This window comes from Anopheles stephensi, chromosome 2, assembly GCF_013141755.1.
Source record: "Anopheles stephensi strain Indian chromosome 2, UCI_ANSTEP_V1.0, whole genome shotgun sequence".
Classification (NCBI taxonomy): Eukaryota; Metazoa; Arthropoda; class Insecta; order Diptera; family Culicidae; genus Anopheles; species Anopheles stephensi.
Window position 1 is genome coordinate 56,482,473 of NC_050202.1, and position 21,169 is coordinate 56,503,641.

At 47.6% G+C, this 21,169-nt stretch overlaps 2 protein-coding genes across 2 annotated transcripts; one reads left to right on the plus strand and one right to left on the minus strand.

Annotated features, from left to right (window-relative positions):
• Nucleotides 1–11,503: 11,503 nt before the first annotated feature.
• LOC118502946 lies at nt 11,504–13,812 on the plus strand. The gene is made up of 2 exons (XM_036035696.1): nt 11,504–12,114; nt 12,285–13,812. Exons 1-2 carry the CDS (start codon nt 11,679–11,681, stop codon nt 12,590–12,592), a joined length of 744 nt encoding a protein of 247 aa, XP_035891589.1. The 5' UTR covers nt 11,504–11,678; the 3' UTR covers nt 12,593–13,812.
• A 1,763-nt stretch (nt 13,813–15,575) lies between these two features.
• Nucleotides 15,576–20,106, minus strand: LOC118502956 (major royal jelly protein 1). The gene is made up of 4 exons (XM_036035719.1): nt 19,907–20,106; nt 16,901–17,752; nt 16,636–16,830; nt 15,576–16,559 (listed from the first exon to the last, which is right to left on the minus strand). Exons 2-4 carry the CDS (start codon nt 17,737–17,739, stop codon nt 15,938–15,940), a joined length of 1,656 nt encoding a protein of 551 aa, XP_035891612.1. The 5' UTR covers nt 17,740–17,752; nt 19,907–20,106; the 3' UTR covers nt 15,576–15,937.
• Between the last annotated feature and the right edge of the window lie 1,063 nt (nt 20,107–21,169).

The window sequence follows — 21,169 nt, forward strand, 5'->3', positions numbered from 1 at the left end:
CGCATTGTTACTTTCGTTCGCAACCGAGCGGAAAATGGATGGTCCAACATGGACCAGCAGCGGACGATCGAGCATAATGGGCAACATATGTGCCGCAATCCTTGTGATCGTTGATAAAACATCTCCGTGTGTGTTTATGCAGATCTTTTATCCATCCACTTTGTCCATGCGCGACGCTCTGCTAGGCGTGAAAGAAAAGTGAAAACAGCCCACTTCCGCGCGACTGACCCTGTGTGTGTGTGTGTTTGTGTTTTTCGGTGTAGATTTTCTCGCTTTTCCAACCGTTTCTCCTTTATCGAATTAGCGAAAAACGATCGCCACATATGTAAGGTGGCCGGATGGGATGGCCCGAAAATTTCCACCCCGTTTGGCATCCGCTGCTGGATGCTGGACCGTGCAGGTACGTGTACATGTGTGTGTAACGGGACCGGGTTGCGTCAGAGGGAAAGCCACCTCACGTTTGCTCACGTTTGCAGGCGCCCCGAGCGCGCGTTAATTGCCCATGATCACGGTCACGGCGTTTCGGTCTGTTATCGGTTTAATTTTTATAGGTGAGGCCAGCCAACGCACGGACCGAGGTGAAAAACGAAGAGGTTTCCGGGGTGCCAAATTAGGGTGAAATTTTTCCACGAAAGCTTTTCACGATCGCCGGGCGCCACCCATGGTGCGAAGGCTCACACGCTTGGGAAAAAACGATCACCGTATGTTCAGTTGGCGATTCAGTTTTGCAATTAGCAGTACTTTGTGCCATCTGCAAAATGCAACAATCAGCCGGTTTTGTGAGCTATAAGCGTCTATAAACGTTGGTCAATCGAAAGTGCACGTGCTCCGTGCAGAAAGGAAGCGCAAAAAGGAAGTGAAAAAAAAACACTATAAATAAATGAATGAAAACATCAAATTGAAGCTGCAATTTCGTCGGCACACATGCTCTGGGAAAATGGAGCCGAAAAGAGCAGCTCGATAATTGCACCTCTTTACGGAACTTCTGTCAACGGGCCAAATTGGCTGGTACAAACTGTGGTACAACGATTTGCTCTAGATTTTGTACTACATTCCAAGTGAAAAGAAAATAAAAAGAGCTTCCGTCCAAAACAATCCAAGCAACCGAAGCCTGTCACACATCTCGCTTCGAAGCAACAAACGCTGATGCTTATCAATATTTAGACAATTTGGACGGTTCGTAACGCTTCGACGGGCGCCGAAAGTCTCGCTAATTTTGCTACCGTTTATTTTCCACTTTGTTTTGGAACATTATTAAATTATTGTTTCGTTTTTTTGCTTTCGAAGGTGGCGATTTTTAACCCCATTTTCTTCAGTTGGAATTTCGGACAAATTTTTACGACGATGTAGGTCTCAGTTGTTGATGGTCATGTGAGGTTTTCGAGCAAGTGATGACGCATAAGCGAGAGTCGTAAGTTGGTCATGTTTGACACGGGTTCCTGGGTTGGCATTAGTCATCTGCTTCATGTGCTTGAAGTGAGCAATTCTTTAAGGACTTCTTGACAGATTTTTTTTATTCTTTAATGACACCAACCAGGCCATATTGCTTAAAACTAAGTTAAAAAATAGTAAGCTCGGTCGATTCGTTGATTGTAGTTCCGTAATCCAAATTCGTAGTCGTGTTTTTAGCGAGGGTCTGTATAGTGAGTTAGACCTAAGCCTATACATGATTCGAATGACCACACGATCTCCTGAGCTCCCATGAAACCAGGATTTTAGGGGCACTTGCCACGTGATCGAATATGAAAACCTCCCAAGCTCATCTGTGTCCCTCATACTCTGCCACCGAGCTAGGCAGAGCGACCAGGAGGGCTAGCCGTTATGATACATTCTTATTACCTTTAAAATTCAATGATCAATGGTTGCTTTTTAGTTTATAACACTTAAATTTAACACATCCGTTGGTAAATTTGACATCGAAAGTTATGCACCAGAACCACCGCCAGATAATGATCAAACTCTGTGGGAATTAGAATAATTATATAATCTTGCCTGCATTTGAACTACAGGATTTAATATTACAATTTTCGAGCATGCAACGGTCGGTTACACTCCACCATTTCGAATTTCGCGCCAACGAGTTGTTCGTTACCGTCGTGTGATATTTCGTGTGATATTTTCGAGAAGCAATGGATAAGAAAATCAAGGCAGTGCAGTTGAAGAAAAGGATTGCTGTGGAAAGCATTAAATCCATGGAGCGGTTCCAGACGGATTTCCAACCCAACGACGCCCAACAGATTCCGGAGGTGTTAGAGAATTTGGAATCGCATCAGGCAGGGTTCTTCGCCGCTATTTCTAAACTGGAGGAACTCGACGAAAGTGATGCAACAATCGAAGCGTGCATTATGGAGAGAATCCACTTCGAGGAACGTTGCAGGAAGCTGAAATCATTTTTACGTGCAAATCAACCCAAGGAAGAAGGAGCGGTCAACGATACGACAGGTTTGGCTTCGTCGACACTCGCTTTTGGTCGACCGCACGCACCAAACCTACGCTTACCCAAAATCGAGCTTCCAACGTTCGATGGAGATCATACGAAATGGCTGTCGTTCCGCGATCGCTTCCTTGCTATGATCGACGCTTCGCCTGAGCTTCCGTCCATCGCAAAACTGCAGTACTTACTTTCATCGCTAAAAGGAGAGGCTGCACTACCCTTCGAGCACACACCTCTAACGGAAGACAATTACGCAATCACATGGGCTGCTCTGCTTAAACGGTACGACAACTCGCGTCTACTAATCCGTGAGTATTATCGGAAAATGCACTATCTCCCCGGAGTGCATTCGGTGTGCGTGGATAAGCTTTCCCACTTGGTGGATGAATTCACGCGCTTCGTGAACGGATTAGTGAAGTTAAAGGAACCGGTAGATTCGTGGGATACACCGCTGTCGAATATGCTGCTTATGAAGTTAGATCGGGAAACGCTGTTGGCTTGGGAAAAGCATTCGGTACACTTCACGCGGGACAAATACAAGGATGTGATCGAGTTTGTTCAAGATCGGATCCAAATCTTGAAATCGACCAACACTTTCGTGATGGATCAAAGCGCTGGTGGTACCAAGGTGGCCGGCAACAGTCGGCAGCCAGTGCAACGACGGTTCATCGCGTATGCAGCTACTTCTCGCCCGGCTCCTGTTCCTTCGTCTGCCCTCATCCAACCGCCAAAGTGTCCACTGGAGTGTTCCGAAGGTCACACTTTGCGCAACTGCCCAGTGTTCACAGGTAAAGAAGTTCAGCAACGACGAGACATTGTTGCAACGAATCGACTGTGCTGGAATTGTTTGAGCAGCAATCATCAGGTGAGGGAGTGTAAATCGGAATTTTCGTGTCGCATATGTCGGGAGCGTCATCACAGCTTATTGCATCACACTCCACGCTACACTCCTCCCACAACGGTTACAATGTCTGCTCAAACGGATGACGACAATGTGTTCCTTGCAACGGCAAACATCCAAATCAAGGATGACTACGGCAACATCCACGAAGCAAGGGCTTTATTGGATTCGGGTTCCACATCGAATTTCATCGCGGAAGACCTAGCTCGAAGGCTGTTGACCAGTCGCAAAAGGGTCAACGTCGCTGTTTCGGGCATCGGCAATTCGGTACAGCTGGTCAAGGGTTCGATCGTCGCCACCGTTCACTCCAAGACACAACCCTTCTCAACGGAAATGGCGTTCCTGGTTCTGGACACGCCATGTACAAACATTCCTACTTCACCAACGGACATCTCTTCATGGGAAATGCCGGATGTGGCATTGGCGGACAGCACCTTTAATCATCCGGGGCAAGTCGATATCGTCATCGGAGGCGATACGTTCTGGGAGCTGCACACCGGTCGCAAGCGCTCTATTGGCAGAGGCAAGCCGTGGCTGATTGAAACCCGTTTCGGTTGGGTTGTCAGCGGCATCTCTCATCATATATCAGCCGGTCCGCGGCTGTGTCATCTTTCTGCACACGATGCCACATTGGAGGAGATAGCCGAGGATCCTGTGCTATCGGTCGAGGAGAATGCTTGCGAAAGGCATTTCGCTGCAACAACTGTTCGCACTACAAGTGGAAGGTATGTCGTTCGTTTGCCTTTTAACCCCAATCCTAATGTCGTTTTAGGAGAGTCGAAACAAATAGCTGATCGTAGATTGCGTAGTATGGAACGGCGGTTGAACAGTAATCCTACAATGAAAAAGGAGTATGCCAAATTCATGAGAGAATACGAACAGTTGGGGCATATGAAACGACTTACCAGTCCTGCAGATGATTCGATAGATCACTATTACCTTCCACACCATGCCGTTGTTAAAGAGTCGAGCACAACCACGAAGGTTCGCGTCGTGTTCGATGCATCGTGCAAAACGTCGAGTGGTTACTCGTTGAACGACAAACTCATGGTGGGACCAGTCGTTCAAGAAGATCTCCTATCGATCATCCTTCGGTTCCGTTCTCGTGCCATCGCATTGTCTGCCGACGTAGAGAAGATGTATCGGCAAATTTTACACAGTCCCGATGATTGTAGATATCTGCGCATCCGGTACAGAGAAGATCCTGCTGAACCCATCTCAACCTTTGAACTACAGACGGTTACGTACGGCACAGCATCAGCTCCTTTTCTAGCTACAAGGACCTTGAAACAAGCTGCTATTGACAACAAGGAAGAGTACCCGCTGGCAGTGAACGCTGTCCTAAACGACTTCTACGTTGATGATTTGTTAACGGGTACCGATGATATCTATGAAGCGATTGAAATGCAGAAGCAGATATCAGGCATGTTAAATTCAGCTGGTTTCACACTGAAGAAATGGGCTTCAAACCGCACCGAAGCATTGCAAACCGTGCCGTCTGAAGATGTAGCAGTTCAACTAACGCATGAATGGAAGGATTCGAAGCAGGTTTCCACGTTAGGTATCATGTGGGAACCAGCTGCTGACACTCTACGTTTTCGGATCGATATACCACCTACACCATCCCGCATGACAAAAAGGCTAGTTTTGTCATACATAGCTAAAATATTCGATCCCCTCGGGTTGCTGGGTCCAACGATCATCATCGCCAAAATGTTCATGCAGCAACTGTGGGCTCTAAAGCAGAACGGAAGATCGTGGGATTGGGACAGCGAGCTACCATCGCACCTACAGCAAGAATGGTTGAACTTCCACTCTACCTTATCCTCACTGCGCAACCTGAGAATACCACGGTACATAGCTCAACGCACGGCCACAAGTCTGCAAATACACATCTTTGCTGACGCATCACAACTAGCATACGGCGCTTGTTGTTACATCCGCGCTGAAGGCTTGGAAGGAGTCACCGTACAGCTGCTAACAGCCAAGTCGAAAGTCGTCGCATTATCTAACTCACACTCTATAGCTAGGTTGGAATTATGTGCAGCGCGATTGGCCACACTCCTACACGAGAAGGTGATTAATTCACTGAAGGTTTCTGCTACTACAATCTGTTGGACCGACTCAATGACTGTACTTCACTGGTTGAACTCCGTACCAAATCGCTGGAAGCCGTTCGTAGCCAACAGGGTGGCTAAAATCCAGCAAACTTCCGGCATACAGTGCTGGAAGCATGTTCCAGGCACCGACAATCCAGCAGACGACATCTCGCGTGGCTTAACACCAGAGAAACTATTGGCATGTGAACGCTGGTGGCACGGGCCACATTGGTTAGCACGCAACGCTGAAGATTGGCCACAAAACACTTCACCACCAAACGAGGCTGAGAGCGCAGAGGAGGAGAGGTTAACTTCACCACGGGTTGCAACAACATCTACAATCTGCGAATTTCGGAACAGGTTGTTTTCCCGAATTTCGGCTTACCACACACTGCAAAGGGTTGTTGCATACGGCTTGCGCTTTATTCATAACGCGAAGCTTCACAAGGGAAATACGGCACATTCAAAACACATACTACCTCTCACTACGGACGAACTCAAGGCGGCAGAACTCAAACTGTGTTACCTATCACAACGAGACACTTTCTTCGAGGAGATACAAGCCCTACAGAAGGGCAAAGAGATTCCAAAGAACTCCAAACTGAAGTGGATCTCACCCTTCATCGACATCGACGGGATCCTGCGCATCGGTGGCCGGCTCACTAACGCACAACTAACAGAAGCAGAAAAACACCCGGTCATCTTATCTTCAAAGCACCCACTTGCCGCACTACTAGCTGTTTCGATTCACTTGCAAAAGTTGCATGCTGCACCACAATTGCTGCTATCTACTCTGCGCCAAAGATTTTGGATTATTGGTGGTCGCAATTTGTGCAAATCCGTGTACCACACTTGCCACGCGTGTTTTAAGGTAAAACCAACACTCATCAAACAAACTATCGCCGATCTGCCAACATCACGCGTCACACCAACAAGGCCATTCTCGGTATGCGGAGTGGATTACTGCGGGCCAATCTACCTAAAACCAACCATCCGCAACAGAAGTCCGATCAAAGCATACATCGCTATTTTTGTATGTTTTTCAACACGAGCGGTACACATCGAACTGGTTGGCGATTTAACCTCAACAGCATTCATAAATGCACTTCGTCGTTTGGTTGCACGCCGCGGTCAAATCAGGGAACTTCACTCCGACAATGCAACCACATTCAAGGGAGCCGCGCACGAGCTGAATCGCATCTACAAGATGCTTAAATGCGACGAACACGATCGAGCTGCAATATTTGATTGGTGCGCGACGAATCAGATGAAGTGGAAATTCATCCCACCGAGAGCGCCGCATTTTGGAGGTTTATGGGAGGCAGCGGTGAAAGCAGCTAAAAAACACATCATTAGAACCATCGGCACTACAAGCATCACGCAGGAGAACATGCTTACCTTGCTTGCCCAGGTAGAGCAATGTTTAAATTCACGGCCAATAACACCTTTATCCGATGAGCCGTGTGATTTAGAACCACTGACACCGGGCCACTTCCTTGTCGGTGGCAATATGCAAGCGGTACCAGACATCGATTACACCAATACGCCGAGCAATCACCTGAAGGAATACCAATTGGTACAAAAACATCTCCAATCGATTTGGGCCCGATGGTATCCGGAGTATCTGCAACAGTTACAAGCCCGGGCCAAATATTGTTCCGGTAAAGCAGCCGTCCTACAACAAAATCAATTGGTGATTATTAAGGAAGACAATGTTCATCCTACCTCTTGGCCCATGGGGCGCATCGTTGCAGTACATCCAGGAAAGGACGGGGTAGTTCGCGTTGTTACACTGCGCACTGCTTCAGGGAAGCATATCGTCCGCGCAGCTAATCGTCTAGCTGTTCTACCAAATCCAGACCCGCTAAGTCATCTTGAAACCACGGAAACCACATGCACTGATTAATGCGCACTTGTAAACCACGCTACATTGTTTACATTCACAAGTGTCAATCACGGATCAAGATAAACAAACACACGCCCACACGCACCCACATATACACACACACACATGATAACAGGCAGATAGGAGATAAGCATTGCGTCAGGAGTACACGATTAGTTTTGAATTCACATTTGCATGAAATTTAAAGAAGTTCCTTCTTTGGTGGCCGGGAATGTGGGAATTAGAATAATTATATAATCTTGCCTGCATTTGAACTACAGGATTTAATATTACAATTTTCGAGCATGCATTTAAATTTCACGAATTAAACAGTAGACAATTAAGGATTAAGATTAGGACTACTCGACTGTTATACACTTACACGAACTACTCGAATTACATGTAAATCATTATGGACAAACGAATACACAGTTGCAAACCGACCAGCGATACGAGTGCACACAGTCTCACTTCAATCCTCAAAATATATCACAACCACCCCCTTTCGTGAACATTTTCACAAACTCGTTTGCATCACTCGAACACTCCACAAAACAAGATATTCTTCTCCACTAAATCATCCCAACGAAAATCGAAAGTGGAAGCTTTCGCACATGCAAACATACGATAATTGACATCAGCTAGCGGGACCCGAGTCGGGCAACCCTCCAACTAGACTGGACGTACCTGTTTTGCCTAACCACTTCTAAGCACAACCCAAACTCAACTCGACCCACCAGCGACTCTAACCGCCAGATTCCTTCCAAAAACCCGGTCTCCCAGTGTCCACCGTCGACCAACGCTTGTACGGGACCGAAATTTATTATTCCTGCTCATAGCTTGGCAGGCAGGAACTTTCCAGCGAAAGAAGCATCTCCACCACACACCGGAACCTCAAGATCTTCGGCGGGGCGACTGCACCGAAGCAAAGATTAGGCGAGAAAGATTATTGCTCTTCGAGCGCGCGCGCACACACACACTTATACCAGTGCCACGATGCGATCGCGCACAGGGTGAAAGTAAATCTAATAAAATTGTAATTGTTAATTTCAAGTGACGGTCACAGACGTCGTGTGTGTGTGTGTGTGATTGTACCCTCCACCGTTTACCACCTTCGACCACCGCCATCATCCAACCCGGTGTGAATGGAATGGCCGCCTCGGTTAAATGGACGCATCCTTGGAGGATCGTTTTGCAGCGTTTGCACCCTCTAATGGTAGTGTGGCGCAATGATAAAATTTTATGCGTCCTAGTCCCTTTTAGGGTTCATAAATTATTGATGTGTCGTCGCCAGCCGTATAGCAATGGAACATAAGGGATTATAAAGAAATGCCACCAACAAACTAATCACAGAGCCCGGCAAATGAAAGTATTATTGGGAAAAAGTGTCGTCACGGTTCGAGAAGCAGGCAGTGAGAGCTTACTTCCGGGCAGTTGAACACGTGGCCTGTGATTTGAATTTAATCAACAAGCTTACGATGATCGCGGTTGCTTGTTGCTAACACTCTCTCCTAATGTGATAAGTTGATTATGCTGTAAAAATCGAGTTGAAATTAGCAGTTTTAAGTCAAATGATTATTGTTTTGATGAATCACGCCTACAGTTTCATGAGCATTTCCTTAAAAAAAAATATGAACATCAGTATAAAAGTTCAAGATATGCGGTGATCCTCGTGTAAATATACATTATAAATAATGGTGAACATATTGTTAGGCAAGATTTTGCCTCTACAAACTTTATTGAACTTTTCCAAACATTCCTAAAGGCCAATTTCAATTATTTTTATTATTCTTCTTCTTAACACGTCAACCTCAAGAAAACTACCTCTAGTACCAGGTCTGGTCTTGGCCTACCATTTTTGATCACCTTGATTAAAGGTATCTAAACTTCAAGTCTATGGGGAAAACCGGTGGCATAGGTGATAGTGGTGAAAGTCTTCACACGGTAGGATGGGGTTAAAATCCCATGCTGACCATCTCCTCGCTTGCAGTACTAACTATCCAGCTACATGGTATCATGGTAAGCCAGAAATGGCAGGACCTTTCGTGATTGTAGTGCCAAGAAAGAAGTAGCATATCAAGTCCCATTTGGGTCGTCCTCTCATAACGGACTAATGAGTGCCCAGTTACAAGTAAAAGTAACTCGAGAGAAGTCTGTACTAACAGAGTAAAGACTGCCAGGTTGGATTTGGTTGATTGTTTGGGAGGTTGGTTGGACTTTGGAGATAACATCTAAAACTAAAGAGATTATATGTGACTAACACATCTTAGTCCAGCTATTCCAGGCACTTTCCAATAACTCAAACATCCCGCCATCCACACACCACACATCTTCTAAAAGCGCATCAGTTTTACTATTAACCCATAAATAATCATGCATGTGAGAGTTTAAAATGTGAAACGAACAGTAACTGGGCCTTTAACGGCCACAGCGCTTCGATGCGAGTGTAACTAGATCTGTTTAAAAAATTGTTGGCGCTACATTCAATTAGATCCACGATCTTACTATCAATTATCGTACTTACCCGAAGCTTTACCATCCCAGTTCGGTGTGCCATATGGGGAGAAAAGCAAAAGTCCACCGGAAGGGAGGGAAGCCCGGGCTAAAGAAAGCATTCCCCAACACCATTCATTAAGCACTAACAAACAGGTTCATTACTTTGACCTACCGAAAAACGCATTAAATACGTCGCGGTTAGGCTGCCGTCATACCCATAAAGCCCCGGGCGTGTTTCCCGCGGAAGGCGAACGAAACACACTGCCCCGCGCCTGTGTATGTGACTTTCTTTGTCTAATAAAATGAAAATAAACAGCCAAAACCTCACATGGTTTCCCCCCGCGCGAGCCGAGCTATGTTCGTATGTTCCCAGCACAGCGAAAAAACGGCGATAGTGCTCGAGGTCACAAAATTCATTACTTCCCTCTGGGAACACTCGTAGGCAAAAACCAAAGTAGGCGAGCAAAGTTACTTAGTGCGCCCAGGTACAGGACGTCGAACCGGCAAGAAACGGGCAAGAGTTAAAAAAAGCGTCTAAAACTATGGCAAGTATCTCATCATGCGAGTGTACTTTTTATGATACCGTCATGTGAATATCCGAGGTACCTCTCCAACACGTACAGAGTACCAACTATTTCCACCCTAACGATCATACGGAAAAATAAATCACAACCAGCTGCTACAAACCGGTGAAAAGTTAAATATTAATTATTCATCTCTCGGCGCAGACGGCTTATGTCGAGTGCCAATGTTTTCCACCTGCTCGTCGAACGTGCAAAATCGTGAAGCTCCATGACTCATTCTTGGACATCAGTCACAACAACCAAAACAAAAAACACATTCCACATCGAAAGGGAAAAGTCATTCCAAGTCCCCGAGGTACTCTCCGCCACGACCCTCATTACCTGTGCCCCGCATCCCAGAAAAAAAAGCGGAGGAAATGGCCGCTAATGCCCTGGCCCCGGGAGGCCATAAAGATATGTATATGCAAAGTGCGCAGAAACAAACGATCGTATGCGATCACACGCGGCTGCCTGCACAAGTAGCGACACACAGGCAAACATTTCAAAGTCAAGTTCTCCCCTTCCCTGACGACTTCTTCAGATGTCCCTTCCCGTAAAGGTTACCGAAAGGGACAAAGTTTAGCGGTGTAGAAGCGTTCGTAGTCACTCGGTGGATAAGAGAGTGTTCCAGTGCTTACCGTTCCACAGGGTACGAAATCTCCAACTGAAAATCCCCACAAAATCCTCCAGAATAGCATGGTCCCCGGGCAGGCGGGAATGGTGAAGCGCTAGGTGAAAACGGCCCCCAGTACGACCGTATTTTTCCCACCGTGGAAAGCGAAACTCACTACTCACCAACCCCTTTTTCGTCCTCCGATCCTACTCCGACTGTTGGCGAGCGAAACGGAAGATGGTCGGCGGCTGCCAGTTTTTTGGCTCCCACTTCCGCCCGGCGCCGAGAAAAGCGCGAAAAGGTCTGCGTGCGGGGCCCGGGCCGCCACCGAGATTGAACTTTTGCGCCAGCCCACCGCCACGAGAGTGAGAAAGATCTTTCTCCCATCAAGCAATGCTTTCCTTTCTCACTCGGCGGCGGGAACTGTTCGCGAGCTTCGCGCGGGAAAAAGCTCGCGCCACACCGTAGTTGGCGTGTGTATAAATATGACGTTTCGCTTGCAGTACAGCATCAGTGATCTAGCAACCAACGATCGAGTCACAGCGACGAGCCATCTCCCAAAAACCCAGCGTGTGGAGTGCGTGTGTGTGTGTCTGTGATCGCAGGACATTTCTTCCGTGTTTCGGGTGAAGATCGTGTGTGTGTGTGTTTTGTGTTTAAACGTGTGACGAGTGCGAGACAACGAAAATGAATCCCGTAGTGCTGCGTACCGTCTTTGCCGTTGTGCTGGTTGGTGTCGTTGCGGTCAGTGCCGCCACCGAGGACTATCAGAGCCAGAGCTTGCGGGCTATCGTGCGGGTGTACGATGAGTGCTCCAAGGCTGAGACCGGCTTCAGTCCGTGTCTGAAGAAGCGCGCCATCACCTTCATCGATCGTCTGTCCCGTGTCGATGCGTTGGCGCTCGGTGATCTCAAGATTGTACGCAACGAGCGGGCAGCAGAACCAAGCAAACCACTGACCGAGGCTGAGCTGGAGCAGAGCCTGCCACGTGGGCTGGAGGCACGGGATGAGGCACTGACGAACATGCTGCTCGAGAAGGTGGCCGGAATCTTTAGCAGCCGCACGGTGCAGGTTACGCTGCCGAAACTGTCCAGCGAGGAGCTTGGCCGTGGCTTAGAGGAAGGTGAGATTTTCGTTGGGCACTCAAGAACTTCTTTGGAAGTCTGAAGAAAGTAGTACCAAAAATATCTTCATTCGAATCAACTTCAAATTGGCGACATCACCTCAAGACCTTACTCATCTCGAGTTCCCTTTTTCTGTCCGTATTCTGTCCTATCCTTCACGCTTTTCCAGGCCGCGGCAAGATGAAGAAGATGATGAGCATGATGATCATGGGCTTCATGATGAAGATGGCCGCCATGGTGCCGGTTGCGATTGCCGGTCTCTACCTGCTCGCTGGCAAGGCGCTGATCGTGTCCAAGATCGCCCTTCTGCTGGCCGGTATCATCGGGCTGAAGAAGCTGGTCGCGAGCAAGCAGCAGCACGGTAGCGGTTGGTCGAGCGGTGGCTCCGGACACGGTGGCTGGGATCGACGATCGGCCGATGCTGCGGCCGTCGCCCAAAACATGGCCTACAGTGCGTACGCCAAGAACCAGGCGTAAAGCAGCCAAAAATCTTCATCCCCATCATCATCACCAACATCACCTACCTACCTTCTTCTTCACACGCTGAACAACAGAAGTCCTTCATCCCAAATCTTCATCGTCATCGATCCGCGCGGCGCTGGACAGCAGGAACCATCTAGAATCATATTTATTTATTTATTTAAGTTATTTAAATTATTTAAACGTTGCGCCCGTTTTGCCGATAGATAGCCCGTCCTACTCGAACTCTTTTAAATGGCCCTACTTTTCCCTAGCGTTCTCGCATGACTTTCCTCGTATGTGACCCGCGGAAAAGCTCGCTACATTCCAACTTTCTTTCACCTTTGTCTAACACTTCTTTGCGGGACAAAACAAAAATGGCACCCAATCTGCATACAATCGTCTCTTGCCTGTTTCCCACACCGCTTCATTTCTATCAATCGCCTATCAAACAATTGTCCCTCGCTCCGTACTTTCTCCACGCCCGCTAAAGTATTCCCTCCCAGGCCCTTGATTTTCGCTTTTCTATCGCCTTTTCTCACCTTCTAGCTCGCTGACACACACACACACGATTTCAATCGCTTTATTCAATTGTTTCGCGTATTTTCACGCTCGCGTCCGATTCGCCAACGTCGGTGCATCGGTGTGCATTCTCACCACGCCACGCCCCGGACTCCACGCTCAGTTTTGTCCCCGACTTTCACTCCTCACTCATCACGCGTGTTGAGTGTGCGATTTTTCCGACCTCGCCACAATTTTCTCCAATTTTCCGAACCATAGTCAATTTGCAAAACCGTCTGGGTGGGGGGAGGCGGGATAGGCAAGGGAACTGCAACTGCAAACACGAACAGGCAACGTGGATTGCTCCTCGGGAGGCGGCAAGTAGGACAACAACATTATACGGCTAGCACAAGCATGATACAGATGATGCAGTTGTTATGTACGGAGTTAACTGCTCGACGACAGCAACGAGACACACACAGACAGAGACAGTAAACAAAATTTATAGACAGGGCTGCCGCCCGAGTTTCCCGAAGGAAAAACAAGCAACATAAGAAAAAAAACGGAACGGAACATCCAACCAAAACAACAGTATCGTAAACCTAGCCAGCATTAATGAGATGAACCGAAGAAAAAATGCGGACAGCAAGCACACAGTTTTCTTACACAGATGCAGCAGCAGAAGAGAAGCGAGAAGAACTTGAAAACACAGAAATGCAACCAAACAGAGTCAAATCAATTACGAGCACGCGCAGTTGTTTTGTTTTCTTTCTCTCACCCGTCTACCCTTTCGTCGGCTTTTCATCGGCCTTTTCCAGCAAACTCACTCAATAGCTTTTTCTGTCCGAAAATTCCGAAAACACAAACCGAAAGAAATTATATTCACCCAGTTTGCTCACTTGCATCCGACGACCTGCCGGGTACACGTGGATGCATTGCGCCACATGTGCATGTGGGACGAGAAGAAAATCCCAATTTTCAATGCTGCAAAAGCACGGAAGAAAGTGCTGCATCAATCGTGCTCATCTCCCACCACCATTAGGTCATTGAACGGATGTGAATAGCTCGGATGTGGCCGTGATGGAGATGCAGAACCTCTCCTATTTCTTACTCGCTCGATTTGGAAAGTTGCTTTACCTCCCTCGATGACCTCTGACGGGCGGGAAAAACTGATGCCTGTTTCGCAAATCAAAAAAAGTACGAAAAGCATTGGAAGCTTACACATCTCACCAACAAGCATTAAGATGCGAGCCGAGATAGATCTTCATCTCCCATCTTATCCCGCCAATAGATTAAGCGGTACGAACGCGAAACGAGCGATGGTGTTAACATACATTTTCCGGTAGGAACCGCTCCGGTTCTCACCACTCACGGCACTCAGTATGCGCATGTTGAAAAAAATTGGACTCAAATTCCGTATCGATCGCCGATAGTTGAATCACCGCTTAAAAGGAGGCTTAAATCGTGCGTAGCTAAAGGCTAGATCGTTCGCCAGCGGTACGAATGGGTGTGCGATCGGGTAATCTAATATAGCTCCCGTTCGCCCAGAACGTAGCAAATTATCACGCGCACCGGTCGGCTAACTGCTCCAAAAACTGCCACACTCGGTGCTTTTTCGCTAACTGGGTCAGTAATCAGCCGGGCTAACTAGGTGCCCGGCCGCTGCTATGGATAGTATCTTTAACGGATGATTAGAGATTAACTACGCGATGCTTGCGCCGGTTCACACGTGGAACAATTTGAAACGGTCTTTTAAAACCGTTCGGAGCCCGCAGCGGTTTGCCCGGGAGATGTGTAAACGGAAAAATTCTGCACGACCGGAATTGTTTGCGTCCGAGCCACATAGAATACAGACTTTTGGGCGAGAAAAATATAGATTTTTGTGTGCAGGATGCTCGTTTTTCTAGCATATTTAGCTTTATTTTCCATAGAGAAAGATCAACTGTTTAATGTTGGCACATGTCTTTTCTGAAGGTCTCTAGGTGCTCAATAACTTATGGGCTTATGCAGATAAATTTTGTATTTGATTTTTTTACTTTTTAAAAATACACTTAAGAATATGTCTTGTCGCATGATTTAACAAGATTTTTTTATGTTTTAATCAAATTAATTTTCATTTATTTTAAATATTTCCATGCAGCATACAAAGCTCAAAACGCACGCTCATGTATGCGCCTAAATGTATGCAATGCGCATAGCAACCAGTATGAAACTGGCATACTAAATGGAAAACCTCACTGTTATACGGCGGTTTTTGTTTCACGTTCTGCATTTCTTCAGTTTTCCATCGATGCTTTAGATTGATTGTTGATTTTACTAAGTTAAATGTTTTATTGTTTTATTTTAAATTTTCTGCTGTGATCATAATAATTAATATAATATAATATAATATAAGTGTTATAATTAATGCTCGGCTCATCACCGTCGAGAGCTGCTGGTGGATAGGGAAAGCATACATAAAATTACTAAAAACAATTACCGAATAAAAAAAAAAACACAATTTGTACTGAGGAATGGAATGATGGTTTACTTTATTGTTGCAGAGCATGAGCTTCACTATGTTTTTAAATACAATTTACAGAAAAAAACGTTGTATGCTTATCTTACGATGAGTATTATTGCGTTACCTCTCACGGAACCTTACATCAATTATGGGCAGTGTTACTGTTTCAATGGCGCTGTTTGTTTCGTTTACTAATCCCATTTATCGTCGTGCCTGAAAACGCCTCGCTAGCGCTAGTCGTTCGTCACAGTGTATGAATCACTATTGCTGTAAAATCTCTTCATGTGTGTATGACGTCCTCTACTAAATCTATGTACAAACGTCGATTATCCACGATCGACCATCGCCCGGGGGTGTACTCAGTGTACAGCCGTCGCATTTACGCTCTTCCGATACCGCAGCAGATTCAGATCGTTAAAGTTCTGATTGATCTTCGGTACGAAAATCGGTGCACCGCTTGCTCCGTACTGGGGCCGTGAACCGATGCTCGAGGGTGGGAATGACTTTTCACCGTTGTTTAGCGAAAAGAACGGTTGCGATGGTTTTCCCTGTCCCAGGATGGTGCTGTGTCCGAACGACGATTGCTTGGTGAAAAGCCCGTGATGACCGAAGGGCATGTTTTGCGAGTTAAACACGCTCACCGGGTTGGAGGTTGTAGCGGCCGGTGGCAGTGCAATGCTCTGTCCCGGTGGCAACGGTTTGTACGGTACCGGTAGTACGACAGAAGGGTGATAGTAAGCGTTTCCGTGCAGCGTGTCGTAGGGAATCGTTGGCCGCAAGTGGCTTTGGGTGGCGAGCTGACCGCTTGGAATGGCCACACCATCGATGCGAAGGATGCGCGTGTTGAACTCATTGGCGTCGAGATTTTTCAGGAAGAACCGATGGAACTTGGACGTCAGGACGTAGAGAGCGGTACCGTCGCGGTCCGGTGTACGAAGATCGGCAGCAAACTGGATTTTCTCTTGATCTTGCACAAGGATCCTGTGGGGAGGTGATCATGAAAAGGCACCGTTAGTAACATTTTCTGGAAATGATATGCACATGAAGTGCGACTTACTGATGCTCGTTTGTTCGTGGGTTCCAGGAAGCGACGGCCGTTTCGGACAACGGTGAGTAGAAGATGGTACCACCACGGGGAGACGCACCAAGACCAATACCTTGGGAGGACTTTCTTCCCACCAGCTTCACGGGCAGATCCTTTCCGAAGGGCAGCGGTCCAGCACGAAGGGCAGCCGTGGTCACGGAGAAAATGCTGTACGAGAGAGAGAGAGAGAAGTCCTTCAAGATCTGTTTGAACTCTGCCCACCCCTCACGTTTCTTACCGATCAGTTGCCAACGGCTGGAAGTACACGATACCCGCTTCCATGTCGAACGCCAACCCCACAATACCGTCCATCAGCGTGAACCGATGCTCCAGAATGGACGACTCGGCAAAGTCCGGATCGGGATACATAGCCGGATGGCTAACGCGCCACGTCAGATCCTTCCCACTGTCGTACACCACGATGCCCGGTGCAACCGTGTCCGTAATGTACACGAACACATCGTCACAGTTGTTCTCCGGCCGGGACGTCGTTTCGTCCACGATCAGGTTAGTGTACAGTGATTCGCGTCGCACAACCTCGGGCGGGAAATCAATGCGCCGTACCACCTGATCGGTGTGCAGATCGTACACGAGAATTTTCGGTGGGCACGTCACCTCGAAGTCTTCCAGCGAACGGGACACACCTGCGTCCAGCGCCCACAGTCGGTTGCAGGAATCGATACGCAACCGGTACACCGACACCAGCCCAATGTCGGAGCAGTTGTACTCCTTGGTAGCGGCACGATGGTGCGTCCAGTCCGGGTAGGCTTGCAGCACCGGTGAGTCACCGTTGGTGCCGCGCGGAATGCTCGAAACTGTGGCCGGTACGCCCGAGAAAAGGCGCGGTGTCGCAATAAAGATTCGATCGTACCCTACCTCCAGCCCGGTGGCGACGACATTTTCCGGGTTGTAGAACTCTTTGCTGGCGGCCGGGTAGTCCCACGGGAAGTTGTAGTTGAGCAGGTTCCACTGCTTGACGACCTCCATCTTGTGCGAACCGTCAGCCTGGCAGCGGGAAACGTACGCGCACAGCACGCCGCTGCACAGCAGGACCGCCACTAAGCTCCAGCGGTGCATTTTTAAACAGCAGCTGCAACGGAAAGAGCGATTCGTTGCAGATCGATTACATCACGCAAAGCCACAAACGTTGAACTCGCGTGATCGGCAAGCCCCCGCTCGCTTTGACCTGATCGATCGCCGTACGGGACCGAATGGAAAAGCTGGGCAAGGCTCCAAACTAACTCGATTGCGACCAGAAACACCAAATGTCAACGGAATCGCTGGTGGAAATCGTTACAAAAACGGACCCAACTATCCTTTCAGTATTGCATCATGACTACCCATAACGGCTTCGAGTAAAAGTATTCCAGTTTTTATCAACCATTCAGTTGAAAGTAGTTAGCTGCATTTAATGCGCGAGTAGGTAGCTCAGTCATGTGTGTACCTCATCTCCCATGAATTATTTATAAATTAATCCGAAAAATTGAATTAAGCTTTCGATTTCCCAATTCTCTAATTAGGCTCAATGGACAAACAAAATTACACCATTTTTGGCAACAGTCCCCTTCTGGTGTAATGTTGTGCAAAAATACCGCTCCAATGTATTATTTATGCACAACCTCTCTCTCTCTCAACTACCTGTTGGCCGTTGACAATTGGCAGGTTCGTGCCCGGCTAAAGGTTAGGTCAGATGGCATCGGTTAAAAATTGCTTCTCTTTCCTTGACCGGCAGGCAACTGTTGCAAAAACGAAAACTCTCGGCCAAAAACACATACGCCTACGTGCGTATTTTCGGCGGACATGACTTCATCCCAATTACGGCTCGTTATAGCGTCGTCCATCCACCATTCACTGACGTGTATGTGATCTTCTCCAGGGTTTTTTTTTTTCTTCTGGGGGAAGTGAAGAAACGCTTATGCAACAGTGCGATTGTATCAATGAATCAATCTATCATAAAAACAAAAACATCACTTGCCAAAACAAGCTCGCCTAATAAATCTTCATTAAATTACATCTAACGATGGTGAAACTGAAGCCGAAGCAAAGGCTCACCATTGTTCGCTCGCAAAACTCTCTCACACCGAGCAGTAAAAATCACAAGGAAGTACCGAACGCCAATAACGACGAAGCAAATAATCGCACAGTGTCAAAGCGATCGCGGAAACTTCAGCGAAAAGCTGGCAATGTCCGGCAAGCGATTGAGAGTCCATGCGCGAAAATCCCACACACGTTTCGCTAATTAAGTCTCCCGCGAGAGTCTCCACGCGCCGATTCGTAGTCAACCTCAGACTTCCATCGGGCGGGACCTTCGCGGAACAGGGAGCGGACAACCTTACAAAATCCGGATTGCAGCAGGTTTGTCTGGCATTGGCGCGAACCACCTCGGAAAAGGGAAACGAGGAGCGAACGCCACATTTCCCAACCGCCAGGCCGAGAGGCCGCTCAACCGACCAGGGGATTGCCGTGAAAAATGGGCCCCCCCTCTAAATGACTCTATTTACACAATATGCATGTCGTTCACATTTTCTGGCACATAAACACAACTGGGGGCAGAGCTTCCCATGACGATTGTCCGTACAACGTGTCTCACTTAGCGACCCGTGTCATTCGGCGCCGGGCCATTGTTCGTTCCGGAGACGCATCGGCCCAGTTCACGCCGCATGAAATTCGTCACACCTTAAAGTGTAGCATAAGGCACACAGACACACACACGCACGACCGGGGACACATACATCACGGTTGCACACATCCAAAGCGATCGGATCATAAACGGAGCATTATGCAAACGGGCCATCTCGCGCTTCGCGCGCTGCTTAACGATCGTTTCTCGATCGATCCACTACTCAAGGCCAACGCATGCAATGTGTACGGTCCGGCATCGGAATCATTCCCACCGACAAAAGAGCGATGGTCCATTCCTGGAACTGCTCGAACCATCTGCTCCACTAACGGGAAACCCCTTTTCCCGATGGAAAGACCACATTCTGAGGTCCCGATCGAGAGCAATTAGCGCACTGCTTGATCGAGAGTGCAGTCCGCTGCTGCATCCGGCACACAGTCGCTGACACAGAATGTACAACCCGGTGGGCTCGCCTTGCAGGTCCCGTTCGCCTATGGTATAGGGCCATCCGGACCGGTTGCAACTCCGGGGTGGCCCACCAGCTGCATCGTGCTTGCCTTGCCACCAGCTCGCACCGTTCATGGGCACCTTTCACTTTCGTGTTCTGGTTCTAAGGACACTTACATTGTCTCGGAAACACTGGCCACTTGAAGCACTGCCGAGGGGCCCGCACAATGGAACACAGCACCTCACCGACACACACACACACACGAGGGAGCGCGAGTGCGCACACCGAACACAGAGACGAGCTACGGGAAAAGACGGTCTGCACCGATTCGCGACCGAACGGCAACTGTGAGCGTGCGTCGGTTGGCGAGGCTCTTTTGATGCGTTTTGTGCGACCGATCGATGCGCGTGCGAACGAAAAACGGGCTGGCTGGCTAGCTGGACGATGCCCAGCGCGCTGTTCGCTCCTTCCATCTTGACGCACCACGATCAAAAACACCAACCAGCAAACAAAGCAAAAAAAACATTGGCACGAAGAAATCCTTTCCAAACGTCGTCCTTTTGCACGTGCCAATCGGGTGCTTAGGAAAATAAAACAGACAAAAGTTCCGTAATTTGAGAAGGTTTTTTGTTTTGTTTTTGGAAACGGCCGCTAACAATCTAATAAATGTCAGACATGCTACTACGAACCGGTTTTGCAGTTTCTATCATATAAATCGATTGTGGCAAAAGGATTTGATAGAATGTAACGCAGACAAAAAAGAGAGTGTGTCATATTGGTGGGCGAGCAGCCAGTAGTGCCATGAGCTATCAATCATTGCTGTGCTGTTTTTTTATGACACTCCAGCTACAAACACAAAACGAAACAAAAGGAAGGACTCGTGTAGCGATAAAAAGTGCATTCACAAAATAGTAAAACAACAGAGCAGGCAAGAGGTTATGAGCGATGCTCGTAAAGTTATTTCAACCTCTGATGCAATAGGGGTTGTTTTTAAGAGATACGATAAGAGTAAACTATTGTGATAATTGACAATAATCGAGGCCTGATAATCCTTGTCTTTATTCCAGTTTTGCTTTACACAATAAGAACTAGCGATTTTCATTGCTGTGTTGTTGTAAATTTATAATATATGCTTATTTTACACTGTTTCTCAGGGTTTCGATATTTAAAAGAATGTACAAACAATATTTCTTGTGACCGGGTGCCGGAAGATCGAAGTTCAAATCCCATCCAGGTCGCCTTCCCGTACGCAGGACTGGGTATCCAACTATGGATACTACCAAGTCACAGAGAGCTAGAGGTGGCAGGCCGAGGCCTTTCGAGGTTGTAAACCAAAGGAAAAAGAAGAAAAAGAAGAAGAAGAAGAAGCAGAAGTAAAACAATGTGCAATACACAATAACAATAAGGCAATTACTTTGTTTCATCAAAAACGCTTATAA